Below are 25,866 nucleotides of genomic sequence, written 5' to 3' on the forward strand. Positions count from 1 at the left end.
AAGAGAGTGTCCTGGAAGCTCTGGTTTGACTCTATAAATGCGATTCACCTTTGCGAGTTATCTTGATAAGTGGTCTCTAGGGTATCGCGCATTTTTACTTGTACTTACCCACGGAACTGATCAAAATCTACATGAACAATCTGTCAGGAGCCTCCGAGCTTGTCATTGGAGCATTATCGTTACGACATCTCATTGGAGCATCATCATTAGGGCATCATAAATGGTATATTACAATCGGAACATTGTCATTGTAACATAGCCACCCCTATATCCACACGGCACTGGCCGTATCAGGTTGTTGCTGCTGGTGGATAATTTGCAAGTAGCTATCTTGCGAATTCTGCAACTCATTGAACGAAAGCAAGGGCTGGACCGACTTCGAGTCATTGTGATTGTATGGGGTGGTTTGTGCTTGTGCTTGTCCTGGAACAGGTACGGCAGCGGTGGCCGAAAGCGGAGTCATTGGTAGATTTAGGTGGGAAGCGAGGTCGGGTGTTGGGGTAGCGATATTGGGACGGTAGCAGTACCGGTACCCCTGCTGAGAGGCGAAATGGGGAATGGGTCGTGGAGGCAGAGGAGGAACAGGTATCGGAGGGAAATAGAATTGCTCTTGCTCCTGTCCTTGTTTAGAGGCTGTGTAGGCTTCTGACAGTGTCTGGATGGCCAGATTCAGGGCGTGCGAGCTGTGTTGGTGGTTTGTAAGGGTTGTTTTCCGGCGGAATCTTCATGAGTGTGCGGATTAGCCTGAGAGGTGCTCCATCGGGCAGATAAAAAAACATGAGACTAAGGAGAAATGTAGGCAGTACCGCCGTTTGCACGTTGGCTCAGGACATACATATGCCCGTCTATTTGTGTGGATTCCGCGATGCCGAGTCAGGCTCGAAGACTAACAGATTTTCGTTTTAGGACATCCAACCCCTCTGCGGTCAAACAACGTAGGATAATATACGGATCATACATCAGAGAAAGCACGGTGACATCCTTCAAAACTGCAAATAAAGGGTTTCTCGCCCGTATGCGTTCGTGAGTGGACTGTCAATGCGCTTCGTTGGATAAAACCCTTGTTACAGCCTTCCACCCGGCAGCGATACGGTCTCTCGTTGATGTGTATTCGGTAGTGTCTGCGGAGATCGGAGTTGCGATAAAACGACTGGGAATGGTTAATGTGAGTCTAAGAGTCTGGGGATTAGTTCCATGCTTGGTTAAAAGGGGGTTGGTACCTTTCCACAGTACCTCCATGGACACCCGAAATCACGCCTGTGACCGGAGGCCATGGCCACGAAGTTTTGGTGTTGGGGAGGCCGAAAGGAAAAAAGGAATAATAGATGCAGGTGGCGGTGATGATAAATGGTTCAAGGGAGAAGAGCGAAGGATAGTTTGTGATGCCTGGAGACAAGACTCTAGGGCTCAGGAAAACAGGTCTCAAAGGATATACCCAACGGAACGAAGGTGTGCAATAGATAGCCAGATATATGAGGAAGTTGAGCAATACAGGAAATGAATAGGCTGAAAAGACACGGCCATCGCAGGGATACTTAAATCCGAGAATTTGAGGAGCCTAGAGTTCCAGAATGACAGATCAACCGGGGAAGCTGCAGCTAACTACTAGTAGCCAATAACCGGCAAGATTTTAGTGTAGCGCTCGAACCCCAATGTTGGAATGTGAGGAGCAAAGCAAAGCCCGAAAAAGGTGGATAAGTCTTTGTCAAACGAATGGGCCTATCCTTCAAAAGGAAATGCATACAAGATATCGGCAATGGGGTCGAGGGGAGTGGGTGTACAGCGTGCAAGTGGGGATGCAGTAAGGGTTCATCGATTCCGAACGCAGATTGCGAAGTTTAGGCCAAGCCAAGCCAAGCCAAATGGAATCGGTAGTGGACATCAGGGATCCTCCAACAACATTGTCATGACGACCTCCATATTATACCAGGTGGGAAAGTGTTCGGTGCGTCACTTCTTCGGCGTTCAGTTGCTCTTTCCATAAAGCTCAACTGGGCCGCTTAACAGGGTGTTTCGCTCTGAAGACCGCAGAACGAGCTTGTTTGTAACCAATCACCCATTGTCCCCAAATTATCCAACCGCCCATCACTTGCCCAGTACTGATCAGCATTAAGCTACGTCTGGCCACTGTGCGGGGAAGCTTGCCCTGGTTCCAGCTCCAGTGCGCCGTTCGCTTCCCATTTGCCGACCATTGGTGACGATCATGAGGCGTTTATATTTCATGCACCATCAATTGCAATAGTAATGGCTTCGTCGATCAGTACCTTGACTCTACCGAATAATAGCGCAGCCGCATTGCCCGGATTTACACTTACGTGCAGTCCGACCGAAATCTGTTGTTGCAAACCAATCGAGATTTGAAGATAAAATTGGTGTCCATCAGGATGTGCTTCTTGGCGCGTTGCATTCAAGTGGTAGAAGAGGCTCGTGGACGGACGGCTTGGCGTTACAAAAGTGTACATCGTATTTGCTCGCAGCATAGCATATTACTCCAACAAGAGAAGGCTTGAGCGGCGGCAGCAGGATCCTTCTTGTAATTTTGTCAATTATAAAGTAATTGCCGCCGTTGCGATATTTTCCTAATGTTCCCTGGCCAGGATGTTAGCGCACATGTAACACTCCCTAGTCAAGCCCCTAGCAACAAGGAACATAACTAGGCATAAAATTAGGGTTTATGCCCCCCCCCCCACATTCACGTCTGCTGCCGGACAGAAAACAGCAACTGCGGAAGCAACCAACGGGCCACGAGGCGATGAAATGCGGGCCAGCAGCAATGAGGAATGAGTATGCTTGACATCCGGAAGCCCCGCGTGGCGTGCTTTTGTCCGACGCGTTGGAGGCGAGCGAAACGTTCCGAAAGGGGCTGGTGGTAATTCCAATTGATAACTGAAATTCGAGTGGCCCACGATAGGAGAGTTCTGGGTGCATGAAGCGCTGCTGAACCTCGTATATTAGAATCGTTGCTGATAGAGTTGGACGAAGTATATATGGTGTTTGTCAGAACGGCTCTTGGGTCATTTTAACGCACACCATGTCCCAAAAACAATAAAAGTAGCTTTACCAGCTGTTGTCGGCAAATGCGCACACAAGCTAAAGCGCACCTTGGAAATGTCACTTGAAGGGGAAGGAAATTAGTCATTAAATAGTTAATTCCAATTTCTTCTTTGTTATTGTCCTAGCGAGGAGCAGGTCAAGAATAATTCAGGCTCCTACGGAAAATGAACAAGTAATCCAAAAGAAGCTATGACCATCCAAGTCATACTAGTAATTATCCCACAGTAAAACATCTTTTGATGACTTACCACCCCTTCTCCAGTCGTGTGCTCCATGACAGCACCTAATCTGCCGAGGTGTATCTTTGGCAAGGGCCGAGCTGATCTTTGTCTAGTCTTAGATGGTCTGGCCCTAGAATTAGCCTTATTGAACTGTAACTAAACCCTAGGTATATTATATAGAGACCGGATCTTCGCTTGCATTATAAACCTGGATAATCTGCGCCACCGTCTGCTACTTGATTTTGAGATCGAACGGTCTCGAATTCCTCCAGCGGTGGTCACAGAGTTCTCTACATATATACTGTGTCGTCACTTGTCATCCTCCATTCTTATGTACTACACGCGGTAGCCGCAACCTGCACACAAGTCACATCACATCACATCAGCTCACTAACCTCTCAAAGCGTGCCAATGGCGTGTCGGAACCCGGGATCCGGCAAAGTGAACTGCGTTAGTAAGGAGATACTCTTAACCTAAAATTTTCCCGCCTTCGAAACCTTTCCCTATTGTAAACAACGGTCGGGTCTGAGAGTGCTGTGTGCTCGTAGATTCCAGTAGTTGCCAGGAAACTGTTGTCCGAGTCAAAGAGTATTATGTTGGGCCTTTGGCTGCGAGTCGAAAAATTGTCCCCGCTGCTTATAGTTTCGGCATATTAAGTGCTTGCAGCGCTCAGGCTAACCCTATTGTTATTCAGTATTGAGGAAAGGGTTAGGGAAGTGGGGTATTCTGCTCATTTGCACGCGCGAATGTTGGATATATCATACTGACACTGGGAGGCATTATGGATATGGATTGGTGGGACTCATCGATAATTCAAAGAAGGCAAGTTACGTTAACTACCGTGTCAGAGGTTGGTCGATCAATCTGCGGAGCTCGCGCGTGGTTTACTAGAATATATACGAAAATAGTCAGTAATCAGGAACTGTCACTCGGTCTGGATGAACTATTACTTTGTAGACAAAGCCGAACAGGCCTCAGAAGGAAAATTTAAGTTTAAGATATCTTTATAAGCCATGAGCAGTAATTAGGTTTTACGGTCGAGAAAGGCCTATCCTGGCTGTTATGAAGTCATACCAACCAGAGCAACTTCAAATGTGCGGGGTTTAATGAGTCATCAACCCACAATTGCTCACAGATCGTGCTTTACTCCGCCCTTGAGCTGACATCACCACCTGCCTGCACAGCTTGGTCAAACAGTATAAAACGCCTTGAATCAATTATAAGTCATGATTGCTTCCGGTTCCTTCAACCGCTCAGTTTGCCATCCAGTAACATGACGTCATCTGCCGCTCATACGTACCGGCGCGCACTCGCCCCCTTCCACCACGATGGGCCTTTCAGACCGAGCCTGCCTCTCCCGAAGCGCACGAAGCGATCAAGTGCCTGTACAGCGTGTAAGGCACGGAAGTCGAAGGTATGTGCATCAAAATGATAAGGAGCAGTGGACACCAAGTAAATTAGTAGTAGTGCAGCGGCGCGCAACCTTGCAATAAATGCATCGAAGTCGGCAGCACGTGTATATTTGATACAGGTCTCGATAGACGCAGGAAATATGCCCAGAGACACGCTGAACAGGAGCTTACCTCGTTGCGTCGACTGATCGACGAGATTGTTGATGCTTTTGATACAGGCGACCTAGCACAGCTGGGCGAGCTTCTTTCGAAGGTACGGAGCAGCAGTCGCTCGAGCCAGGCCGAAAACCAAGAGCATAATCTGCCAAGTGATGAGCAGATCGGAACAGACTTCAAAGACATGGTCATGGTATGGGTTACATTATCCTTGTGTCCTTCTAAGCTTCTGAGCCGTAGCTGACATTTACATGTCTATTCAGTTTGTCCCAGGCAAGGATAAGAGGCGAGTCTCTGCCTCTTCGGACTCCTCTGCGTCTGTTGGATCTCTCGACGAAGTCGACACACTGACTGAAGACCCAAACCGGAATCTGGAAAGCCGGGCAGCCGGTTATATAGGCAAGGAGTCTGAGATCGCATGGATGCAGAAGCTGGAGACTGAAGCCAGCAAGCTGAACAATGAATCGCACCATCGATCACCCCCTATTGAAAAGTCTATCATGTCAATGAGCTATCACGTCGATTATCTTCATATAACAGACTCACTTCCTACCGAGCCACGGCTATTACCCCCGAAACCATGGGCAGCACGTCTTGTAAACATCTTCTTTGAATCAATTGCTCCTTCTTTTCCGCTAATTAATAGGCCATTATTTGCATCCCAGTTTAATTACGCCTTCATGAGCTCCGAAGAACCTACACGGAAGTGGCTTGCTGTTCTCAACCTTGTGCTCGCTATAAGTTCAAAGTATTACCAGCTAGCTGATCCCGTTGCTGGCAAGGATGTTGATGACCGCATGTTCCTTTCGAGAGCAATCTCCCTCAGCACTTCTCACAATCTGGCACTAGAGCATGCAGACCTACATCAAGTCCAGATTGACCTCCTGCTCGCCATTTATTATATGGTCTCGGGCCAGGTAAATAGGTACGGCATTTTTCCAGAAGATACCATGCTCGCTGCTCTAATATCTTAGATCATGGCAGGCCAACGGACGTGCTGCACGCTCCGCAACCTCCCTAGGACTCAATCTACGTGCATCATGTGATCAGATAGACGCGGTTTCGAAAGAGACGCGAACCCGCATTTGGTGGTGCATCTTCCACCTTGAATGTCTGCTCGCCGGCATGACTGGACGTTCTTCATGCGTTGACTACCGGTCTATCTCCCTTTATCCGTCCGTCCCGTACGACGAAAGCATGTTCCATCAGCCTGGCTTAGAGGACCTTCTTGGGGATACTGTATTGCGTGAAGAGCGACTCCAGTGGACTTTATACGCCAGCGATTCAGAGCTCCAGACGAGAAGCAGGTGGTTCCGGAAAATCGGCTCTACCCAGGCCGTCTACTTCTTCCATCTGGTCGACCTCTCTATCATCACCCATGCCGCCGTCGCCGCTATATACAGCGTAACTGCCGCTAAAGATGGCGGTCAAACAAAAATTCCGTACTACCAAGGAAAACTCCAAACCTGGTTATCAACCCTCCAGCCCCCTTTTGCATTTACCGACAATTACAATAGCCCATTATTATCCCGCGACCGCCGTGGCCAGGTCAGTCTGGCTCTAACCTATTACAGTTCACAGATAATCCTCAGCCGGCCATGTCTCAATCGGCCAGGCATGAAAGAAGGAACAAACATCCGCTTCCCACGCTCGCGTTTCGGAAACGACACCGCAAGAACATGTGTCCAGTCCTCTCTCGCCCTCATTTCCGTACTCCCTGACCAACCAAGTACAGAATGGGCCCTCAAAATGACCCCCTGGTGGTCCATCCTCCATTTTATCATGCAAGCCCTGACGATCCTCCTCATCCAACTCTCTATCGGGCCGGTACCATTCCTTACCAATAACGGAGAAGAAGTCGGTCAGGGTGGTAGTGATGCCGAAATTGCGGCAACCGAGGACCGAACTCATGTGACCATACTGTCCGCGTCCAAAAAGGCTCTCCGTTGGCTACACACACTAGCTAAGGATGACCCCTCCTCGCGCCGCGCTTTCCAGATCAGCGATGGTTTCATCCGTCGCATCGGCCGCGCCAAGGGACTAGATCTCGCTGGGATTCCCTCTGCCGCGGAGTTATTAGGGAAAGCGCCATCGGCATTTAGTTCAGGCAATTCGTATCCCTGGATAGAGTCGCCGCTTTCGGCGAGCTCATCGAGTCGGCACCAGAGTGGAGAACGGGCTGCGAGTGAGAGCGGAAGGGGAAGTCGCACGACAAGGATGCAGAATATGATGAACTGGGGACCTGATTGTACAGTTTGTGAGGAAGAGTATGAACGTCAGCACCAACCGTTCGCCCTCGATCCGGCGTTATTCTCGGCTGATATGTAACGTAATATGCTTGTTATCAACAATGCTGTGTAGTTCGAGCTTCGGTCTGTCATCCGTTGGTAGATTATAATTGCAAGTAGGTCTCGTTCGTTGGGCTACACCACGAAGACAGAAGATACGTACAATGGGGGAGTCAAATCTCATCTACGCCCGAAACAAAGCTGAATACCACTGGCAGTCATAGCTGAGGAAATCAGTTCAAAAGCCCATTCAATAGAATTCGGACTGATTGTCTATTAATGGGACAAGCATCAGATTTTCGTTTCAAGAAACCTGTCCCATGCTCGATAAGTATGGTCAGGTAGTTAATGATTGGCTAAACGAGTGTATGTCATGCTTCCTTTTAAAATCAGAAAGAGCAGGCGGTAACGATTCATGAACGCTTCATAACGTCACCACATACCTCTCTCATGGTAGAGCATATCCGTGCCCTATGGCCCGAATATATATAACAATTACCTTTGTCCTCCCCACCTGTCCCAGTCCTTCGGAAAGCCAGTATGTTCCATCCTATCAGTAATAACGCTTTAGTTATAAAAACGACTGGAGGGAAGTCATCATTCGAGCAACGTCTAAGTCAAATTCCCAAGCCGCGCGCGAATCAAGCACTGGTGCGCGTCTCTCACGTGGCTCAAAATTCAATAGATGGCAAGATATCCTACGTCTAGAGACCGTCACCCTCCTTCTACTAATGACCGCATAGTTGAGTCGTTTGACAATGGGAATTTCGGAGACGGAGATGTTCTGGGATGCGACTTCGTGGGCACTGTTGAGGAAATTGGAGATGCTGTCTCCAAGCTCAGCAAAGGTGACATAATCGCTGGAATTGTTCTAGGGGGTATTGACCACTATTGTGAAACGTGCAGAAATAATCTGTACAAGGTGCTGATAAGTTACAGGGAAAATCAAGGGTCTCGGAGGGTATAGCGAGTACACTTTGGCTGACGAGGAACTCTGTTTTAAGCTACCGCCCAATATCCCTCGAGAAGAAGCCGTCACAGTCCCGCTGGCAGTTTGTACGGCCTATCTGGGCCTTTTCTCCGCGGGGTGCCTCAACATTGACCGGAAAGAAGGCCCGGAAGCTTCTATCCTCATATGGGGTGCTAGCTGTAAGTCTTTGTCTCGCCAGCTTGATCTTGTTTGCCTAATAGTCTCCCATAGCTTGTGTTGGACGTTTTGCGATTCAAATTGCTACGATTTATAGATTCCGTGTTATAGCAACCTGTAGCCCCAGCAACTTCGATCTTGTCCGATCGCTAGGAGCAAGCCATGTCCTTGATTACCGTGACATGGACGTGATACCTCGCATCCATGAGCTCTCGCCGAGGCTAGAATATGCTTTCGACACCATGGGGTCATCGAAGACTTCATCTACTGTCTCAGAAGCGCTCACTGGTGTCAGCCGTAGGCTATGCACCATACGTCAAAGCGATGCATATCAATCGAATATCTCTTCATATGCATCAATTACTGACGTCTGCGTTTGGAAGGCGTTTTTGCACGATCACTGGGAAGGTGAAAGGCGGTTCTCTGTGAGCTTCTACCTACCTCTCCACCCACTCCCCGCGCCGGTGGCATTCGTTAACCTGAAATCATTAGCCATCAGTAAGCAGCCACAACTCGGCAACTGAATTGTTTTCCGCTGTCGGAAATTGGCTCCGAGATAGTATAATAAAACCAAACCATCCACGAATACTCAAGGGAGGTTTGTATGCTGTTAAATCCGGCTTTGAACTGGACCGCTCCGAAGGTCCCCTTGATTACAAACTCGTATATGAAATTTAAGAAAGTCGTCAATTCTAACCTGAATGACTTATCGTGACGGCTGGCTCTTTCTGTTTGGTTGGGCAAAAGGGTCCAATCACTGCGTGGTTGATCTGCCCGGCATTTCGAACACATCGCTGGCGGTATTGGAAAACGCGATATTTCTGGGGCCTCCTAATTGACTTTTCTACCAATCTCAGAACATGCGATTTAATGTTGCCCTGCCGGAAATCGTTTTGGTTATACCAGGCTGTATTGATATCGCTGCAAAATTGACTCTACCAAATAAATTTATCATTCCGTTATCACGGGGTCATACTAGATCCTGAATATACACCATCTTTGTTCCGGCGGAGCAGCAGAAAATAGTTGACGATACAAGTGCAGTTGGACTATCTACATCAGATATTCGCTTCCCCGAAGTGAAAGCCCATGGAATTAGATTAAAATTGAGCCCTGAAATTCCCCACCCTGAGACCCCTGTTATACTTAGGCGTCCGTAAAATAAGCCAATTATGCTAGTTACTGCCTAGTTTAGCCATAATGGGTCGTTATGAGCTACAGGCGTTGGCTGAGCAAGGTCTAGACAAAACTGCACTTTGCGCTATGGAATCATATAGCGTCTCGGGCAGCAGAAGTGCGGGGTATCACGCTGCTGACGTGTCTGCACACAATCCTCGCCTATCGCACGCAGAGGAGACATTGCCGCTAATATCATCATTTGTGTGGCAGGACAACAGCAAGAAATATAAACAGTCCCAACAATCATAGGCTCTTACTGTTCCCGCGTGATTTAACCGCCCTGTTGGCTCAGCGACATGACGTCACCTGCCAGCCGTAAGTCCTTGGGCTTCCTCGCCCCTTCCCTCCCCGATGATCCCTCCAAGCAGAGCCTGCCTCTCTCGAAACACACGAGGCAATCGAATGCTTGTGCAGCGTGTAAGGCGCGAGAGTCAAAGGTGCGGATATTTGAAATTTTGCAAGACTGGCTAGTAACAATTGACTTGCCCAGTGTATCGGCGGACAACCCTGCAATGAATGCACTGAAATCGGCAGCGTGTGTATCTTCTCTGCGGGTCGTGATAAACGTCGGAAATATGCTCAGAGACAGGCCGCGCAGGAACTTGCTTTAATATATCAGTTACTGGACAATATTCTCGACGCTTTTGATGCCGGCGACATAACAAAGCTAGCAGAGCTGCTCTTGAATGTACGGGACAGTCGCTTGAGACATGCTGAAAGCCGCAACAGGAGCTTACCCCGTATTAGATATAGCAGTACAGCAACCGATTTCAAGGATACAGTTATAGTATGGAAAATACCTGCCATTGTCTTTTCTTTATCAAGCTGTCGGCTGACTTGAACAAGCCTACCCAGCCCGTCATAGGTGATTGTGTCCGGCGGGTCTCTGCATCTTTTGGCCCGTCTTCTGCGTCAGTCGAATGCCCCGACGAAGCTAACGTCATGTCGAAAGACAGTAACTGCGACCTAGGGAGAAGAGCAGCCAGTTATACATGCAAGGACTCCGGAATTGCCTGTCTGCGGAAGCTAGAGAATGAAGCTAGCAAGTTCAATAAAGAAGGTCAACAGCAACTACCGGTTAATAACTCTGTCACGCCAGTGGAATACCGCCCTGATGATGCTCATATACAAGACTTGTCTTCTGCCGAGCCACAATTACTACCGTTCGGACAACGCAGTGAGCGCACTTCGAGGAGGCCGTCGCCGAGGCATACAGACTTCCAGAAGTCTGCGAATCGGAGCTCAGATATTATTGCTTTTTTTAAGTCAGATCATGAACTGCAGCAGTGTCCATTTGCTTGGAGTCCTGACTTCTTTTCGGTCGATATGTGATGGACCGTTTATGGGGTTACTACATGGTTGATATTTCTCCGCTGATTGCACATTCCAGCAAGAACGACCCGTCTTCGCGCCGCACGTTGCAAATCAGCGATAGCTTCATCCTGCATATGTCACGCAAAGTGGCTCGATCTCACTGGTATGTCACGAAGCTAGACTCCTGGGTTGACGAGCCGTCCAAGCCGCCAGCAGAGGAGCGGTCAGACTGCGGATGCGAGCAGGAGCGGAAACCGCACGATGAGAATGGAGGATACAATAAACTGGGCGCTTGGTAGAACGGTATCTCAGATGGAGTGTGAGTGCGAACGCCAGTGGCATTCTTTCGCTCTGGACACGGCGTTCCTTTCGGTAGGCATGTAATGAATTTAACGTGTCCTGACCACTTTTGTCTTGAGGTTGTTCAATGTCGAGCGGAAAATCGGAACTTGACTTTTCCGTTGGGGCTCTTTACTGATAGTATGCCCCTCGGTCGAGCGTGAGATGTGTCTGTGGCTCAACAATTTCCCGTTCTACTGCCACATCCTGGGCGGCATTGGTAACAAACTGATTCTGGTGTAGCAGGTCTAGCTGGTTTATATTCCAAAATCTGGATCCAACTCTGTTGAATCCAACTCATATTTGTCATGCACGCTCTGAACGAGCAAATTGTAGATACTCTTGATATCAAATTTGCGGAGACGCTAAACTCGAACTGGGTTTGGGAGTCAGAAAACAGCATATAGAAGCTCCGAAATGGTAATGCTTGCTTCAGAGCTTCCGAGTCGAACGCTGCTTTGGCGAAACCCCCTGCTGCAGTGGGGTGGACATGACGTCTGCCATTAGGAAGGCTAGGCACCGGAACTCTCGCTGTTCAAAATTTACCCACCGCCAACTTTAACTCCCCTCCACCTCTATAACCAATATCAGGATCCGCTAAAAGGACCAAAAATATGAAAAGGAAACGTGCAGAAGCTAGGCTTTGTATTGCATCTTCCTGTGCGTATTCCTACTACTCCGACCTGGAGTACCTGGCCCTGGACGAGTGTACAGTATATTCTAGCCGCGCCCCAACTTCCAGTTTCTCTAAAGTATCTGCAAAACAAGGATGCTGTGTTAAGCCGCCAACTATTGAACTTGTATATTATTATACTTCATACAAATATTATATACTCTGGATAGGTTCTTAATTTACCCCACAGGCCCGCAACTGATGTTTTATTTACAAGGCACGTGCAATTCTATGTTTAATTCATAACGGGATCGACGGACTGTTGCGGCTTAAAAGTAATTTGTTTACTACAGCGGTCCGTGAATATAATGCTGCGACCAGCGAGGAGTACTTTTGGCGGTTTACTTACTTCAAGTAAGTCAGCAAGAATGTTATATCCAGTATCACTACTTCTTAATGACGGCTCTGTGTCTCTGAATGCCGGTTGATATATCGCAAAAAGGCTCTGTTGTATTGTCAGCTGGCCTATATAAACAAGCCCAGTTTAACACTCGAAATCATCCTTGAGCAGTATCGTGACTTTTATTAAAGTTGCGTAAAAGTTCCTTTATCTAGAACCCCAACAACTTGAGTCCCCAGCGAATCCAGCCACCTCTTAAATTCGAGCAAAACCAATAAAAGCTTGACTGGGAGATTCAGATGCTTTTATCTTCTTCAACAACTCATTGCAATACAATATCAACGCCGTTAAGAAACTCCGCTGTCAAGACCTGACGATCAGGAAGTTGCCGGACAAAATCTTCATCTACTGATATCTTTCGACCTCCGGGGATTTCGTGGATGATGCGGTGAATTTTTATCTGCGCTTTCCGTGAAATCTGGTCCCTCAATTCACATACTGTCCTGTCTGCTATATATATAGCATGGTGGAAATCATTTCCCGGGAACTTAATATAAAAGCATGCAACTTTGAAAGACAGATAGAATGTCCCGTCAGCAAACATGTGTATCCTGAGTCCCCTGTACCTTGTATATATCCCGTGCACTTACCAGGTTTCAGCAAAGTCGAAATCAATTGTTCATTTTGGGCCATAGTTAATTGTTCCAAGGCCATCACTCTAAGACTCGTCAATCGGGAAACTGGGTTAGGATTTCTCTTCTCACTGCCGAGGGATGATGACAATTTTTGATATAAATCTAAGATTTGTGAGCCACACCGCCTAGTTTCCGTGCACTGACGAAATGTTACGTACTAGTCTAGAGTCGCTCAGTAATTCAGTAATTTTCCGTAGGCACTTAGATAATGGCGTGGTCGGCGGAGAGAAATGTTCTTTATCCCTTACTGAAGTCTTTTTACTGTGGGGTTTCATCGTTTGACAATGACTAATCCGTACTTTAGACGAGGGGTATGATAACAAGTGCAAGAGCTGTACTTATAAAGCTAGCGGTAACCCCCGTGCCAACTAGAAAAAGAACTATTAAATTTCTGTTTCTCTAAATTATGGCCAGCCATGCTACAGAATCCTTCTTACGACCACTACTCCCTGCCACTGCGTCGTGCTCTGCTGATGTTCCCGAAGTGAGCCAGCCCAAGCGAAAACGCCAGACAGTAGCTTGCACATCTTGTCAAATAAAGCGTGTTAAGGTGAGTAATAAATTTAATAAGTTTGAATTTAACTAATGCTTACAAATTTAGTGTTCTGGGTCCTTTCCGTGCGATGGATGTGCGGGGACAGACTTTATCTGCTGTTATGATCCGAGAAAGGATAAACGTCGGAAAGAAGCTCTAAAAGATGCCCAGCAAACCAAGGAGGCCTTAAGGACAATAATTAATATTATTTACCAAGGAACTGATAGTGATCTCGATAATTTAAAAGCTAAGCTCAAGACATTTGCTTCTCCGGAAGCAGTCATGGAGGAGTTGCTTAATAATGTACATATTTGAACAAGAGTCCCCTGGTCGGCTCCACTGGATAAACGTTCTTGGTTTCACCTCGCTTTGCCGTCAACCAATTTCGTCGGGATTTTGAACGAAACCACGGATCCTTTCTTGGGACATTTTCCAGGGCCTAAAAACCCACAGCACGTGCAAACGAATAAGTGCCGTAATGTGAGAGATATCAACAGCTCCTTTCGGACAATCAAGAGGTTATGCGACGAGGGGTGTTCGGTAACGGTCTCCCCACCCGACTAGCTGTCACACAATGCTCCACTCCTGCTAAAAGTAAGTTGCATCTAACCCCACGATCTCATACGAGCTCCGTAGCTAGTCAGATATTTCAGATTACAGTAATGACGTTATCTATTGTATATATACAGTAGATGTAGAATAGCACTTTCGAGTTGATTAAACTAGCAAAGGTATACTCTGCAATGGTAATTGATATTGATCGCGAAGAACTAAGTAGTAAACTAAGTACATGATGATAAACGAGCGTGCTTATATTTTCTGTTGCTATCAGTGGGTGTGGTCATTCCATCTCAGGTTCATCGGTAGTAAGTCAAGGCAGAATAATTAAGGCTTGTAGGATTGCGCTTGTCGTGCGTCCCTAGATGGGAGATAGAATCGCGCTTCGTCGCTTGTTTAACCATGCCGCTAAGATAAAGATGGATGGCCTCGTCCTCGCAGCGCGAGTGCAAAAGGATCTGATCCTTTAAAGAAAGTAGTTGTCTGTGCAGTGTTTTAATTTCGTTAGCAAGGCTAGACCTTTTGTGATTCACTGTTTGGAACCGGCTCTGAAGCTCAGTTGTCTCCCGCTTCTTCTTCTGACGTGATTTGCTGGCTGCCGCGCGGTTCCTCTCAAGATTTCTTGCACGCTTGTCTATGCCGGTCTTCTGGCAGCCCAGCGGAGATAGGGATTTGTTGCTGCTCATGTACAAGGGAGGAGAGCCTCGGTTGTTATCGAAGCTGAGCTCCGTACCATGGCTCGCAGTACAACATCTGCTGACTGAGGTGGATGAGAAGCTCGGCGTAGATTGGTACGAGTGCAAAAATGGTGGCGCACGATTGGTTTTAGTGTCGATCGACTCTGTAAGGCTGTCACGCGAGGCTGGTCGGAGTGCGCCGTTGTGGAGGCGTGGTAGGCTAATGTCGTTATCTTCGCTTTGCATGTTTGGTGCCATGGCCTCCATGGAGCCCGTCTGATTGGATAAAAATGGCATCTCCATGTCTTCGTTCTGGCCACCATTCTCTAATATCGATAGAGAGATAAACTCGGGAAAGAAACTGTTTCCCAGGTATAGGGGCTCTGAGGCGATCAACGAGTCCAAGGACGGATCACTCTGGTAGAAAGCAGCCTGGGCAGACATTCTGCAGATTTTGCAAAAGACGATCCTTGGTTCCAAGATATGGCGTACAAATTAACCAGGCCGTGCGTATTGAAACGTCTCTCTCCACTTCTGAAACTTGACACTTTCGTTTTGGCAATGGTGTACGGATTGCTTGAAGTAGGTAGTAGGTTCCCCGCCAACAAGGATGATTTTCGGAGTACGTACTCTCGAAGGGACAGAAGGTCAAAGTAGCATGAGTCCTCGAGGGTGAACAGGAATGGGACAAAAGGTCTCTGATCAATTCGGGTGGACGAGCTTACTACAGAAATTGGACCCAAGCGTCAAGCTTGTTTGAAATCGACAAGGACATTGGCACGGGACTGAAAAAGAGAACAATGGGTTCAGTAAAGTAGAAATGAGCTCCTACATCAATTTCACGGCAACTTGCTGTAAGCGGGGAAACCTACATTTTGTAAGCGAACCCAGATCAGCTAAGGTCTTGACGTTTTCCAAAGAAAGCATGCCACCAATCAACTAGATGTATGACGCTTTCGCAGGTTGACTCATGACAGTGCAGGCTCTCGCCCAATCAGAGGTACAGGAAAACAGGTGCGTGGCGGTTCAGATCTACTCCAAAGAACATGGAATGGAGGTCCGGACTTTGGAGTGGTTCCACAATGGCGTTCCTTCGGAAAGCTCACCTGCGTTCCTTATCCCAACAAACAGAGCGACCGAACGAGCTACTCCAATAGGCGAAGCAAAAGATTCCGGCCAGATAACAAGGAGGCCATGCTGTGAGCAGCGACACCGGATAGCCGATGACTATCTGTCTACCAGCAAAAGAGGGAAGGTGGAAATGGCTCAACAGCAGGGCGTAGAGTCTAGGCTGCATTTCAGGCAAGCAACCTAAATTCTGGAGACATTGGCCTGCCAGACGGCGAGAGATGAAAGAACACCACCTTCTGAACAGTGTGAGTATTGTATATTGGGCGGTACGCCCACCAATTGTCAGGGCCGGAAGCTCAGCTGCAAGCCGGTGATCGGCGGCTATCCGAATCCGGCGGAGAGTATGTTGGGTCCTCTGCGTCATTCGGGACCATTGGGATTTGCAGGATATAACAGCCGGCCTTGGACGCAAGTCTTCGCATCACCACAGGGATTAAGATGAAGTTATTTGAAATCAGATCCTATTTACTGGCAATGTCGCGTATTACTCCTATAGGTGTTCCGTTATGGTGCGCTGTCTTGCAATCCAGGGTCGTAGTAAGTCATTTCCATGGGGTCCGGCGGGCTACGCTCATACCACCTTTCGAGACTACCCTAGCTGCCTTTGAGCTCCCGGGCCGGCGATCAAGCTATCGCACAAACATAGACCAGAGAGAGCAACCGTACCCTGATATTTCCGAAGGGCCCTATTAACTGACGCCTGCCATGACGACCTTCCGCAAACTTCCGCGAAATCCTAGAAGAACTGGAAAAACTCCAAAAACCCTCTACTCTTCCACACTACGTCGTAGTCCTGTCCCTACGACCTTTTTCCATACACAAGGTTCTCCTTGAAGAAAATTTCGCCGGATTGCCTCGAACATTCGTTGACAAGAGAGATATTTGGGTGGATGTGGAAGGACATGCCATGATAAAACGCATCAGGAAAGGGGCGAATGTACGAGCATCCTCGACCGTTTTGAGTGGGAAAGGCGCGCGAGAAGGGGGCGGACTAATTTCAAGTTGATGGAACCAAAATTCAGATGGCGACAGGGTATGAATGGTACCACATCGTTGCGAATGGAGTGCCTGGGTCGCCTTCTGGCAGGGAAGTTATCGAGATATTCCAACCACTACTCAGCACTAAGAGCAAGCAGTCCTAAATTATGGAAATAATTTGCCATGCTCAGAATATGTCGTCCCAGTATTTTCCACGTTAATTGTAATAAAGTAGTTACAAATACAAGCCAGCTACTTATTAGAAGCACTAATAGTCTCACGAGAACAAAATAGAACACAGCCAAATAAACGGTGTATAAGCAACATCCTCAAAAAAACTCTCACAGGAGTAGAAACATTATATCCAGAACCATGTGCAAAGACAGAAAGAGAAAGATCCGAAGGTATATCGAAAATATGACGTGACTTAACGTTGACCACAAATAAATTAATCATCCCAATACTCCTCGCTTGAATTTAAAAAAAACGGTAGGGCCGATTCACCAGAGATAGGGTCGTTGGGGAAGTACGTGTCATTGGGAACTGCAGTGGTAGGAGTACCAAAACCACCGAAGAGAAGGGGATCTTCGGTGCGCGGGGAGGTGAAGAAAGGTGTGGAAACTGGGTATTGTTGGAAAGCCGTCATGGTTGCTGTCGTTGCCATCGGATCTTGGAAAAGCGGGTGAGGTTGGACGTCGTCTGGGATTGAGGGGTTGAAGACGGGCGTGGAGGACGCAAGAGCCGGGAACTGAGTGGCCATTGTGGCGACAGGAGGGTTGACATTATTCTGTAGAGGTTGTGGCTGTGGCTGCGGCTGCGGCTGTTGTGTACTGCCGTAGAGATCTAACTGGTAATTGGTGGTTGGAATATCACTCACGTTGAATTTCAGGCCTGCAGCGAGACGACGGAAATTCCAATCGCATAATTCCCAAGCACGTCTTGAGGCCACGCTGCACTCGGACATGGTGTGGAGGCAGCGAATACCTTTTTTAGCAGCTTTAAGGATGTTCTTCTCCTCTTGGGGTATATGGACGCAACTAAACGAGAGTTCAAGGAGCAGAACGGTGGTAGCCTGTATGAGATAGTGTAGGATACACCACCAAGGGTAGATCTAGTAGATGCGTGAGGTATCAGGCTTATCAGGAAGCAGACTAATTAGCCGCTGTATAGCTTTAAGGGCGGCCACTGATACCTCGTGACTAAAAGAATTTACTTGATTCAGGAAGATTAATGATTGGATATCGCGGCGGCACAAGCAGGGGTAACCTAGTGTAATTTACGCGCTGTAGTAATAGAACGTGAGATAGAGACTTGCTCGGAGTGTTTCTAGGCTCTGCTCATGGCTTCTGGTCCAGTTATAAGCTTCAGGGAGATTTATATACTAATACTTAATCCTTGTGCGAAGCTCCCTAATTTGATTCTCGATCTGGTCCAAAGGTGTCATGATACAGTCGAGAGAGTAGACTTAGTTAATAATCTCCTGGGTAATAACACCGAGGTCGATAAAGTAAAGGAAGAAAAGAGAGGTACTCGGTGGTAAACTTTTCAAGCGTAAGATATCTTGACTCTCTATTGTATTTTGCGCCCCTTGACAGGGCTGTGTATTCATGGGTATCTGCCGAACAAAGCAGCTCGCCACAGCTGATTCCACGCGGTTTTGACAAAGCTCTAGGCTACCGAGCAGCTCTGTAATAATTAGGTCTTGGAACCGATCCTTGTCTACAGGAAGCAGTATTAGTATCGCGCAGATACTATCCAAGATGCCTGTTATACATCCAGTTATAATCCCAAGCAGGTGTTTAAAGGTGTAGAGACACTACTAAACCCTATATCAGGCTTCTTTGGACGCATTGGAGATGATTTTACTAGTGTTCCTGAGATTTAAACCAAGAGATATGCCTGACTAGAGAGCTAATGATGTAATTCTCCATGCTCTAAAATTTCATCAGTTCAGCTGTGAACCCCCTTGGAAGACTTGTGATATATATGTATACTAGTTAATCTGATCAGTAGAAAGTAGGTAAAATGCTGTTAAAGCCTTAACCTGCACCTGCTGGAGATCAGGCTGAGTAAAGATGGAATTACTGTTTATGCTTAGAGCTTGGGCCCTGGCCAGGTAAATGGAGTGATCACGCTTATCACCGCGCCAGGGCGCCAGCATAAGGTGAGCATGGTAGGATGATATGGTAAAAATTAGGTTTAAAATAGCCAGCTATTTATTACCTGGTCGCGCTGAATTATTGAAGAAATTCCTGAACTGTGTAGAAAAGAGTAGCCGGCTGATGATAGGGAAAACAGGAAAAACTGTATTAAGGTAATTCTTAAAGAGCTTGTCTATAAGATGCCGGGGAGGCACCTAATAAAGATACACGGGTCCAGGAGGTATTATGTCTAAATTATTGAGATAATAATTTACAGAATGAAGGGTGAAGTTGTGATCTGGCTGGAGTTTGGCTGGCCCTGGTAAGTTGCGTGTATGGTGATCACCCTCCCTGCCTAATTGTTGCAGCCAAGTAACCTCTGAATTCTTTCCTATATACCCTGTAGCCCGGGCATGTGAGCTGCGATTTAGATCCTCATCTACATGGTTGATCGTATCTAATGACCCAATAGAAGACGGCAGACTCTTCAAATCAGCCTCGGGCTCTTCATTAACAGCAGACACCGAGTTTGTAGATAGCTGGTCGCTCGAGGGTTCGTTCCCAGGTTCGGCGTACTAGAAAATCGCAAGTCAGCAAGCGAGACCACGGAAGGCAAGACGAACAACACAAACTTTGTCAAGAGTATGCTTAATCTGCTCTGACATCCGGCCGTCAATAAGTTGGTTAATCTCACGGAGAAGGTTCTCATAGTAATTCAACTTGGCTGAAAGTTATGCGAGTTATCTATACCAAGCAACTAACAGTCAGTTATCATGGCGCAAAAGATATGGGGTGCCCAGTGAGGTAAGATAGGAGAGACAAACCCTTTTAATCGCTCGCGCCATGAAACTGGGTACTGACAGTTGATTTTTGACTCTAAACACTGTCTGCAAATGGGTGTGTCACCACTGTATTTTGTTTTGCGTATTCTGCAAGTTTCGCATGCCAAGGGTACACGGTGACTATAACGGGTGGTCGTTCCGGACCGTTGGCGAGGTATTGTGACTTTGTTGCTACTCGACATTTGCTTTCTTTTGGTAATTATGGCACTGCGCGGGGTTTCTCGCGAAACTTGTAGGGATGATCCAGGCGGGCCCGGAGGATTAGAAACCGGAACAATGTTGGGATGACTGTTGGATTGAGGTTGTGAAAGACGTTCGCCGCCCTGTCCATTAGCCCCCGCCTGCGGGAGACTGGACGGCTTCTCCTTGGCGTGGATACCGGTAAGACCTGGATGGGTATCGGATATCTGATTATTAGAGATAAGACCGACGTATTAATAGAGCGAATATAACTCCTTTGCGCCTAGGGCCGGCCAAATGCAAGGCAGATCGTTAGGTTGAGAGAAATAGAACACACAAATCAGTAAACTCATAAATCGCCGACCGCAAAGACCAGTTTGGTGCACAATCACTGGGCAACCTAAGAGTGGTTGCAGGTCAGTACTGTCGCGACCCCTTAGTAATCAACTCCGTAGCTCACCCACGGGATATTCATCGCGTCTTCGCCATCAAAGTCAAAGGTGGAAGGCGGACGATTCACCGTTTGTACAATGAAAGAATCTCTCACAATTGGAGCTACACGATGAAACCCACTTATTACTAAGCTGCTATTGTTGCCTCTCTGCCAATACATACCTGTCATGTGCCACGTTGACATCCGTCCACTTACGGATAGGTGTGCGACGCTGAGGATCAATCATCATTTCAACGTAAAGGTTATCGCTGTGAGAAAACTTCATGCTGGAGTCATAGCCGTAATTGCCAGAGATTTTCTGGAAGTCGACGCGACATACCAGCTCTCAGTATTCCTCTTGTGTGATGCGAAGTCCAACATGACCGTGCAGTTCAATGAACCCATGAAGCTCAATCCGAAATTCCACTTAATACGTATAATTCGCTAAATAAACTCCCTTAATTCGAAAGCTCTGATTTTTGTTCTCACCCTGAGTTCCATCAACCTGTGATAATTAAATGGGAGCCTTAGAAAGCGGACGCTGAAAGAGGTCGAACGTCGCATGTTAGGAGCGCAGACATCGTTATTTGGATGGACCCGTGGTCCAGTAGTTCCAAATTGAGCAGAAGATCTCGACCAATATATCTACCCGTCTCTTGAGCCTACGGCTACGAGAACTGGGTTCCTTCTTGCCATTACCGGGAGCCATGTCCAGACCAGCTAGCAATAAGTGCAATGAGATGAGCTGAAGTGCAGATGGAAAGAAAGCAAAGACTTTTTAGCGATTTGGGTGACGCTACGGATCCAACGGATATGACGAGCTCAGTATCCCTAGACTCAGTGAGGTCAACACTCCTGCAGACAGCCTCCGAAACGATTCTCCCTCTCCACTTGAGTCCGCGAGGGTGAACAGGAATGGGAAAAAAAGGTCTCAGACAAATTAGGTTACCGCAGAAATTGAACCTAAGCATCAAGCTTAGTTTGCAACCGGCAAGCTCATTCGCACGGGATTGTGAAAGTTAAGAGAGAACAATTTGCTGTAACTAAGCTGGGAACCCTACATTTGGTAAGTAACCCCAGATCAGCTAGGAACTTGACACGTTCCAAAGAGTTCACCCCACCAATCAACTAGATATATGATGCTTTCGCAGATCGACTCATGACAATACAGACTTTCGCTTAATCAGAGGTACAGGAAAACAGGTGTGTGTCGCGTGTCGGTTCTACTCCAAATAAGACGAGACAGAAAGAGACACATCATTGCCTGGCAGTTGCTTAGCATTTGAACCTCTGCCGTCTGGTCTTTGGGGTGGTTCCACAAATGGCGTTCCTTCTACAAGCTCAACTGCGTTCGTTATTCCAACAAGCGAAGCAACCGAACGCAGTATCCCAATAGGCAAAATCAAAGGTTCCGCCAGACAACAATAAGCCCCATGCTGGTGGTGGCGACGCCGGATAGCCGATGACTATCTGCCCATCAGCGAAAGAGGGAAGGTGGAAATGGCTGCGTTTCGAACAAGCGACCTAAACTCTCGGAGACGTTGGGCGGCCATACCGCGAGACGTGGAAGAACCTCCATCTGAACAGAGCGAATGTTGTATACTGTGGGTGCGGCCCACCAGTCTTCAGGGCCGGAAGCTCAGCGGCTATCCAAATCCGAAGAGAATACGTTGGGTCTCTTGCATCATTTAACATCATTGAAACGTGTTGCATATATTATCCGGTTTGGTTGCTCATAACCGCCGGCCCTGAAGCGAAAGTTAGATCAGTTCGAGAGACAAAGTGATCGGGATGTGAAGAGAAGTGGGCATGCTTATTGCGATATGGGACGAGAAAAACGAGATTAGGTGTCAAGGCAGAAACGTTATTTTATTTTCTTGTTGCTACTCCTCTCTCTGTTGGCTTGTTTTACCTGAATTTCTCTTATCAGCTATCAACGCGAGGTGGCCCATTCATCTGGTTTTGGATGCGGTGATGCAATCCGAAACAATTACGTCAGCTGGTGTAGGTTGCCGCCGGTTGGTAAGGGTTTGCAACCGCGGATCAGTCCTTAAGGGGATCACGCTGGCCAATAAGACGCTTTGATGACGGCACACTGTTGTGGTTTGTCAATCATTGATGGTTTGAGGAATGTAACGGGCCCTCTGCACTGGGATGATGCAACCAGATAACTTAGCTGAAGACATCTATATATATATATCATCTATTCAACATGATGTAGAACAATACAACAACAGCCCAGACATTGCATTGAATTTTCCGGTCGACTGACTGCACTTGCGCGGTGCTAGGTGCTGGATTTCGAAATCAAAGTAAGTTAACCTTTCGAAACCCCGAGCGGTTATATTCACACATGGCAGGATCTATCAATTGCTGCAGACTGTTATTAATCACGAAGCATGCGCCTTATTACAAGTCGCATCATCGCACCTGCAGGCTACCGGCATCTTTAATGATGCTCCATCATTACGCTGAAAATTCTACACGCAACGTGTCGTCTCCTCCATCGGCTTTGCAGAACTTTTCGACTGCTGCGTATGAATGCAACATGAATAGAACTGTCAAAACTGAGGGCTTAAGAGTAGATGTTACTCAACAGCGACACGAAAAGTCTGAAACACGCTCAGTTGCATTGACGGACTATGGGCTTGGCGGAAGTAGCATGTCCACGGCAGAGATGGATGATGCTCTTCACGAGTACTGCTGTTCATTTGACCAGACAAGACTTCTTAGAAGACGTCTAATAATGGCTGAAGGGGCGGATACCAATCTAAACCTACATCCAAAAACTAGGACCGAGCAAGAGGAATGAAAGACCCGCCTTTTTCCTGTATGAAACTTCGGAGTCAAGGGGAGCCTCCGGCATACGCCTCTTTGACCCCCAGACGCGCAGCTTGTATTGAATTGTTGAACCAATATCAGCAAGAGCCAATTGCCAAGTTCTGGCGGAAGGATCCCAAGAGCTCCCCACAACTCCCTGTCGGCTTAGCTTTTTTCTTCATCTAATTTTCCAAAGAGAGCGCATTCTGCCTGGCAAAACAGGACCTCGTCATTCGCCTGAACTTGTGAGAAACCGCGTGGTTTTCTTGAGCCTGCGCAGCTCGTTTTTGAGCTCTAGTGGTCGGACCCCGCCGTAAAGTGTGGTTCCTCGATGAATCTATCGTAGGCGAGGACTGAGCCGAATGAGATGCCGATGAAGTTTGAGAATTCTTGTCTGTAGTCCCCTGGATAGTGTTGGCCTCGGTCAAGTTCGCCCGTCTGTCTGTACTCGGCTTTCTTGCCTCCATCAACCGAGGTCTGTTGAATCGTAATGTCTCGACCGCGGTCGAGATTTCGGAATCCGAAGAAGATCCATGAAGCCCAAGCACACCCTCTTCCTTCTTTTCTTCAAATTCAAATGCACCCTTGTCTACTCCAACTGACCAATCCTTGCCCCCAGGCAAGATCTGTGGGTCGATCGGCGGAAGCTCGGGGCTCGTACTTAAAGGCTCGGACCCGACGCTTGTAGTGAGGCCAGGAGGACTGGGCTAGCTAGAGGTGCAGGGAGAACAGCCATTGTAATCAGGAATATGCTCTTTATCTTTGACAGGACTCTCATCAGTGCCGCTGCTGAGTGTCGGCTTTGTCGTGCACAGTCCGACTAGATTCCCTTCAGTCTCAACAGGGCGCTTCCAGAATTCGATTACAAGATCATTCGGATTGGCGGATGGTGAGCCGGATCCGTTGCCAGCAGGAATAGGGTCGTCGTAGGATAATACGCGGTGATTTGGAGGATCTGGATACTCCCACATGATGATTTGAAGGTCTTCAGGCCGCCCTTGACCGACTTGCCTCCTTTTCTTCTCTTTTTGCCCTAGCAGGTCCTGTCCTTTTCTTTTACCGGCGCCAGCATGCGACGTGACCTGATCATTGACACCTTTGTTCTTTGGCGATTTACCAAGATCACCCACTTGAGTCCAGATTGCTTTATTCAGCCCATGTATATCGCACAAGTGGTAACGAAGGTGCATCTCGGAGTCAAATTTGACGTTGCATAAGGGATGCGAACAGATGTAGTTATCGCTCATCCGCTTGATATCTTCATTGACATGAGCCCTTAACTCATTGCTCCGTTTCCAAGCATCCATGCGTCGGGAGGGAGGAAGTCTATCGCATCCGAGACAAAATGGACAATAGCCAGGCCGAACGAGGGTATGACAGTACGTGATTATTTCGCATCTCCTGGAGATATCGCGCTGGAGATAGTTCTTGCAATGGTCTTCCCACTCTGCCACAGTGAAGAAATCAAAACATTCATAGCAGTACTTCAACTGAGTGTCTTTACAGCCGGAGGCCTTGCAGCGCTCCTGAAGCCGGCAGTTTTGAACGTGATTAGACCGGTCCGCGCGTTTAAGACTAATGAAGGACACATTAAAAACTTGAATCTGGTAGTTTACGGAGTTCAAAGGTCATACTTACCGATCCAGGTCACAACCCCCCACAGGGCACCTTCCATTAATGGGCTCCTCCCCCGGCCGGTAGAAAACATCATAGTCTTTGTTACAATAGACTAGGAGGTCCTCAACGGTGGAGAGCGTCTCCTGATAAGAGAAAGACTTGTCTGATAGCATCAACTCAGCGACACGCTGCCGTTCAGGTTGTGCCTTGAAGAGGCATTGTGTAATATCGTTATACACAACCACATCCAAAGCCTTGCCTCCTGATTTTACCTGCGCCTCGACGCGATTCTGAATCCATTCATCTCGATATTTTCCTAGTTCGGTGTTGTAAAGGCGGGTCCTTTGAACCTGCAGCTGCTTCTTGGTAAGCTTGATAGTAAACTCGACGTCGTCATCACCAGCAACACCAGCGTCGTTATCGCTACCCTTGACATCATCATCGCTCTGCAGCTCTTGAAGCCGCCTCTTGAGCTCTTGTAGGGCTTTATCATGTCCAAGATTATGCTCCCGCTCTGCCGGCAGACATCTCGGATATCCAACCACACGGTACTTACCCACGCCTCGAAGGTATTCAACATGGTCAAGGCGCATCTTCTCTCCAAGGAACGCATCCATAGTGCTAAGTGCTGAGGTACTGTCGATATAGCTTCTTCCAAAGACATTCTTATCTTTCTGGGTAAGTACCTAGCTCCTTTCAGCCTCGGTCGCCACTTCTATAGACAAATGTTAGAATCGAGGATTACCCGGACGCCAAGCTAACTTAAACTTACTATCAAGTCTATTTGCAAGACCACGCCTCAAGCTATGGATTGTAATAATTTCAGGATATCCTGTATTTATGACGACCGCTCTAAATAGCTTGCAGAAACTCACTCGGGTCCACGGACGTTTTGATATACCACCGGCCATGGTGACTATTCGTAGAACGGGCTCCCCTGCGATAGACGGTTTCCATTGAAGAAGTACTGGATCATTATGATCGGGATTCCATCTTTTCAAGGCCTCCAAGGAGTGGACGTGTGCAAACATACCGTCCTGAATCACTATCTTCAACAACCAGCCGACAGGATTGAACCGGAACTTTCTGTACTCCCTTATTGCGAGACGGAAGCTGACCAAACACTGTCAGTAGGT

The 25,866-nt window shown here is 47.6% G+C and overlaps 11 protein-coding genes across 11 annotated transcripts; 4 read left to right on the plus strand and 7 right to left on the minus strand.

Annotated features, from left to right (window-relative positions):
• Positions 1-566: 566 nt before the first annotated feature.
• On the minus strand, positions 567-1,515 carry ASPVEDRAFT_519847 (C2H2-type zinc finger protein). Its single transcript, XM_040814556.1, has 4 exons — positions 1,221-1,515; positions 959-1,150; positions 778-886; positions 567-722 (listed from the first exon to the last, which is right to left on the minus strand). Exons 1-4 carry the CDS (start codon positions 1,272-1,274, stop codon positions 670-672), a joined length of 408 nt encoding a protein of 135 aa, XP_040665329.1. The 5' UTR covers positions 1,275-1,515; the 3' UTR covers positions 567-669.
• Positions 1,516-4,438: 2,923 nt separating this feature from the next.
• ASPVEDRAFT_38974 (uncharacterized protein) lies at positions 4,439-7,458 on the plus strand. Its single transcript, XM_040811807.1, has 4 exons — positions 4,439-4,689; positions 4,743-5,036; positions 5,107-5,768; positions 5,818-7,458. The coding sequence occupies exons 1-4, from the start codon at positions 4,549-4,551 to the stop codon at positions 7,169-7,171; spliced, it is 2,451 nt and encodes an 816-aa protein (XP_040665330.1). The 5' UTR covers positions 4,439-4,548; the 3' UTR covers positions 7,172-7,458.
• Positions 7,459-7,671: 213 nt separating this feature from the next.
• ASPVEDRAFT_187839 (zinc-binding alcohol dehydrogenase family protein) lies at positions 7,672-9,402 on the plus strand (the record flags this gene model as incomplete). The annotated part of the gene is made up of 5 exons (XM_040809013.1): positions 7,672-7,833; positions 7,880-8,009; positions 8,071-8,280; positions 8,333-8,703; positions 8,771-9,402. 5 exons carry the CDS (start codon positions 7,672-7,674, stop codon positions 8,954-8,956), a joined length of 1,059 nt encoding a protein of 352 aa, XP_040665331.1. The 3' UTR covers positions 8,957-9,402.
• Positions 9,403-9,753: 351 nt separating this feature from the next.
• On the plus strand, positions 9,754-10,789 carry ASPVEDRAFT_26370 (Zn(II)2Cys6 transcription factor domain-containing protein; the record flags this gene model as incomplete). The annotated part of the gene is made up of 3 exons (XM_040809896.1): positions 9,754-9,894; positions 9,948-10,244; positions 10,283-10,789. 3 exons carry the CDS (start codon positions 9,754-9,756, stop codon positions 10,787-10,789), a joined length of 945 nt encoding a protein of 314 aa, XP_040665332.1.
• Positions 10,790-12,281: 1,492 nt separating this feature from the next.
• Positions 12,282-13,041, minus strand: ASPVEDRAFT_38980 (uncharacterized protein). The gene is made up of 3 exons (XM_040811808.1): positions 12,977-13,041; positions 12,774-12,920; positions 12,282-12,690 (listed from the first exon to the last, which is right to left on the minus strand). Exons 2-3 carry the CDS (start codon positions 12,814-12,816, stop codon positions 12,446-12,448), a joined length of 288 nt encoding a protein of 95 aa, XP_040665333.1. The 5' UTR covers positions 12,817-12,920; positions 12,977-13,041; the 3' UTR covers positions 12,282-12,445.
• Positions 13,042-13,164: 123 nt separating this feature from the next.
• Positions 13,165-13,989, plus strand: ASPVEDRAFT_38981 (uncharacterized protein). Its single transcript, XM_040811809.1, has 2 exons — positions 13,165-13,368; positions 13,420-13,989. Exons 1-2 carry the CDS (start codon positions 13,225-13,227, stop codon positions 13,666-13,668), a joined length of 393 nt encoding a protein of 130 aa, XP_040665334.1. The 5' UTR covers positions 13,165-13,224; the 3' UTR covers positions 13,669-13,989.
• Positions 13,990-14,061: 72 nt separating this feature from the next.
• Positions 14,062-15,310, minus strand: ASPVEDRAFT_38982 (bZIP transcription factor). The gene has a single exon (XM_040811810.1). The coding sequence runs from the start codon at positions 15,030-15,032 to the stop codon at positions 14,211-14,213; it is 822 nt and encodes a 273-aa protein (XP_040665335.1). The 5' UTR covers positions 15,033-15,310; the 3' UTR covers positions 14,062-14,210.
• A 1,568-nt stretch (positions 15,311-16,878) lies between these two features.
• On the minus strand, positions 16,879-17,708 carry ASPVEDRAFT_69949 (uncharacterized protein). Its single transcript, XM_040816045.1, has one exon. The coding sequence runs from the start codon at positions 17,659-17,661 to the stop codon at positions 17,146-17,148; it is 516 nt and encodes a 171-aa protein (XP_040665336.1). The 5' UTR covers positions 17,662-17,708; the 3' UTR covers positions 16,879-17,145.
• Positions 17,709-19,053: 1,345 nt separating this feature from the next.
• On the minus strand, positions 19,054-20,579 carry ASPVEDRAFT_26374 (Zn(II)2Cys6 transcription factor domain-containing protein; the record flags this gene model as incomplete). Its single annotated transcript, XM_040809897.1, has 5 exons — positions 19,054-19,413; positions 19,471-19,562; positions 19,601-20,087; positions 20,321-20,415; positions 20,510-20,579. 5 exons carry the CDS (start codon positions 20,577-20,579, stop codon positions 19,054-19,056), a joined length of 1,104 nt encoding a protein of 367 aa, XP_040665337.1.
• A 285-nt stretch (positions 20,580-20,864) lies between these two features.
• ASPVEDRAFT_520264 (uncharacterized protein) lies at positions 20,865-21,390 on the minus strand. Its single transcript, XM_040814563.1, has one exon. It carries the CDS (start codon positions 21,262-21,264, stop codon positions 20,989-20,991), a length of 276 nt encoding a protein of 91 aa, XP_040665338.1. The 5' UTR covers positions 21,265-21,390; the 3' UTR covers positions 20,865-20,988.
• A 2,310-nt stretch (positions 21,391-23,700) lies between these two features.
• Positions 23,701-25,555, minus strand: ASPVEDRAFT_520307 (uncharacterized protein). The gene is made up of 3 exons (XM_040814564.1): positions 25,503-25,555; positions 24,752-25,445; positions 23,701-24,688 (listed from the first exon to the last, which is right to left on the minus strand). The coding sequence occupies exons 2-3, from the start codon at positions 25,345-25,347 to the stop codon at positions 23,821-23,823; spliced, it is 1,464 nt and encodes a 487-aa protein (XP_040665339.1). The 5' UTR covers positions 25,348-25,445; positions 25,503-25,555; the 3' UTR covers positions 23,701-23,820.
• Between the last annotated feature and the right edge of the window lie 311 nt (positions 25,556-25,866).

This window comes from Aspergillus versicolor (assembly GCF_001890125.1).
Source record: "Aspergillus versicolor CBS 583.65 unplaced genomic scaffold ASPVEscaffold_3, whole genome shotgun sequence".
Classification (NCBI taxonomy): domain Eukaryota; kingdom Fungi; phylum Ascomycota; class Eurotiomycetes; order Eurotiales; family Aspergillaceae; genus Aspergillus; species Aspergillus versicolor.

Coding starts and splice junctions, on each gene's coding strand:
- ASPVEDRAFT_519847 (XM_040814556.1), bottom strand. CDS start 1,274: ATGGCCTCCGGTCACAGGCGTGATTTCGGGTGTCCATGGAGGTACTGT. Junction 887..958: donor GTCACCGTGCTTTCTCTGAT/GTATGATCCGTA, acceptor AAAATCTGTTAG/TCTTCGAGCCTGACTCGGCA. Junction 723..777: donor ACATTTCTCCTTAGTCTCAT/GTTTTTTTATCT, acceptor ACACTCATGAAG/ATTCCGCCGGAAAACAACCC.
- ASPVEDRAFT_38974 (XM_040811807.1), top strand. CDS start 4,549: ATGACGTCATCTGCCGCTCATACGTACCGGCGCGCACTCGCCCCCTTC. Junction 4,690..4,742: donor GTAAGGCACGGAAGTCGAAG/GTATGTGCATCA, acceptor AATTAGTAGTAG/TGCAGCGGCGCGCAACCTTG. Junction 5,769..5,817: donor GTCTCGGGCCAGGTAAATAG/GTACGGCATTTT, acceptor CTAATATCTTAG/ATCATGGCAGGCCAACGGAC.
- ASPVEDRAFT_38980 (XM_040811808.1), bottom strand. CDS start 12,816: ATGGCCCAAAATGAACAATTGATTTCGACTTTGCTGAAACCTG. Junction 12,691..12,773: donor TTCGACTTTGCTGAAACCTG/GTAAGTGCACGG, acceptor TGTCTTTCAAAG/TTGCATGCTTTTATATTAAG.
- ASPVEDRAFT_38981 (XM_040811809.1), top strand. CDS start 13,225: ATGGCCAGCCATGCTACAGAATCCTTCTTACGACCACTACTCCCTGCC. Junction 13,369..13,419: donor GTCAAATAAAGCGTGTTAAG/GTGAGTAATAAA, acceptor TTACAAATTTAG/TGTTCTGGGTCCTTTCCGTG.
- ASPVEDRAFT_38982 (XM_040811810.1), bottom strand. CDS start 15,032: ATGTCTGCCCAGGCTGCTTTCTACCAGAGTGATCCGTCCTTGGACTCG.
- ASPVEDRAFT_69949 (XM_040816045.1), bottom strand. CDS start 17,661: ATGTCCGAGTGCAGCGTGGCCTCAAGACGTGCTTGGGAATTATGCGAT.
- ASPVEDRAFT_520264 (XM_040814563.1), bottom strand. CDS start 21,264: ATGCTTAGGTTCAATTTCTGCGGTAACCTAATTTGTCTGAGACCTTTT.
- ASPVEDRAFT_520307 (XM_040814564.1), bottom strand. CDS start 25,347: ATGGATGCGTTCCTTGGAGAGAAGATGCGCCTTGACCATGTTGAATAC. Junction 24,689..24,751: donor GGGGGTTGTGACCTGGATCG/GTAAGTATGACC, acceptor GTCCTTCATTAG/TCTTAAACGCGCGGACCGGT.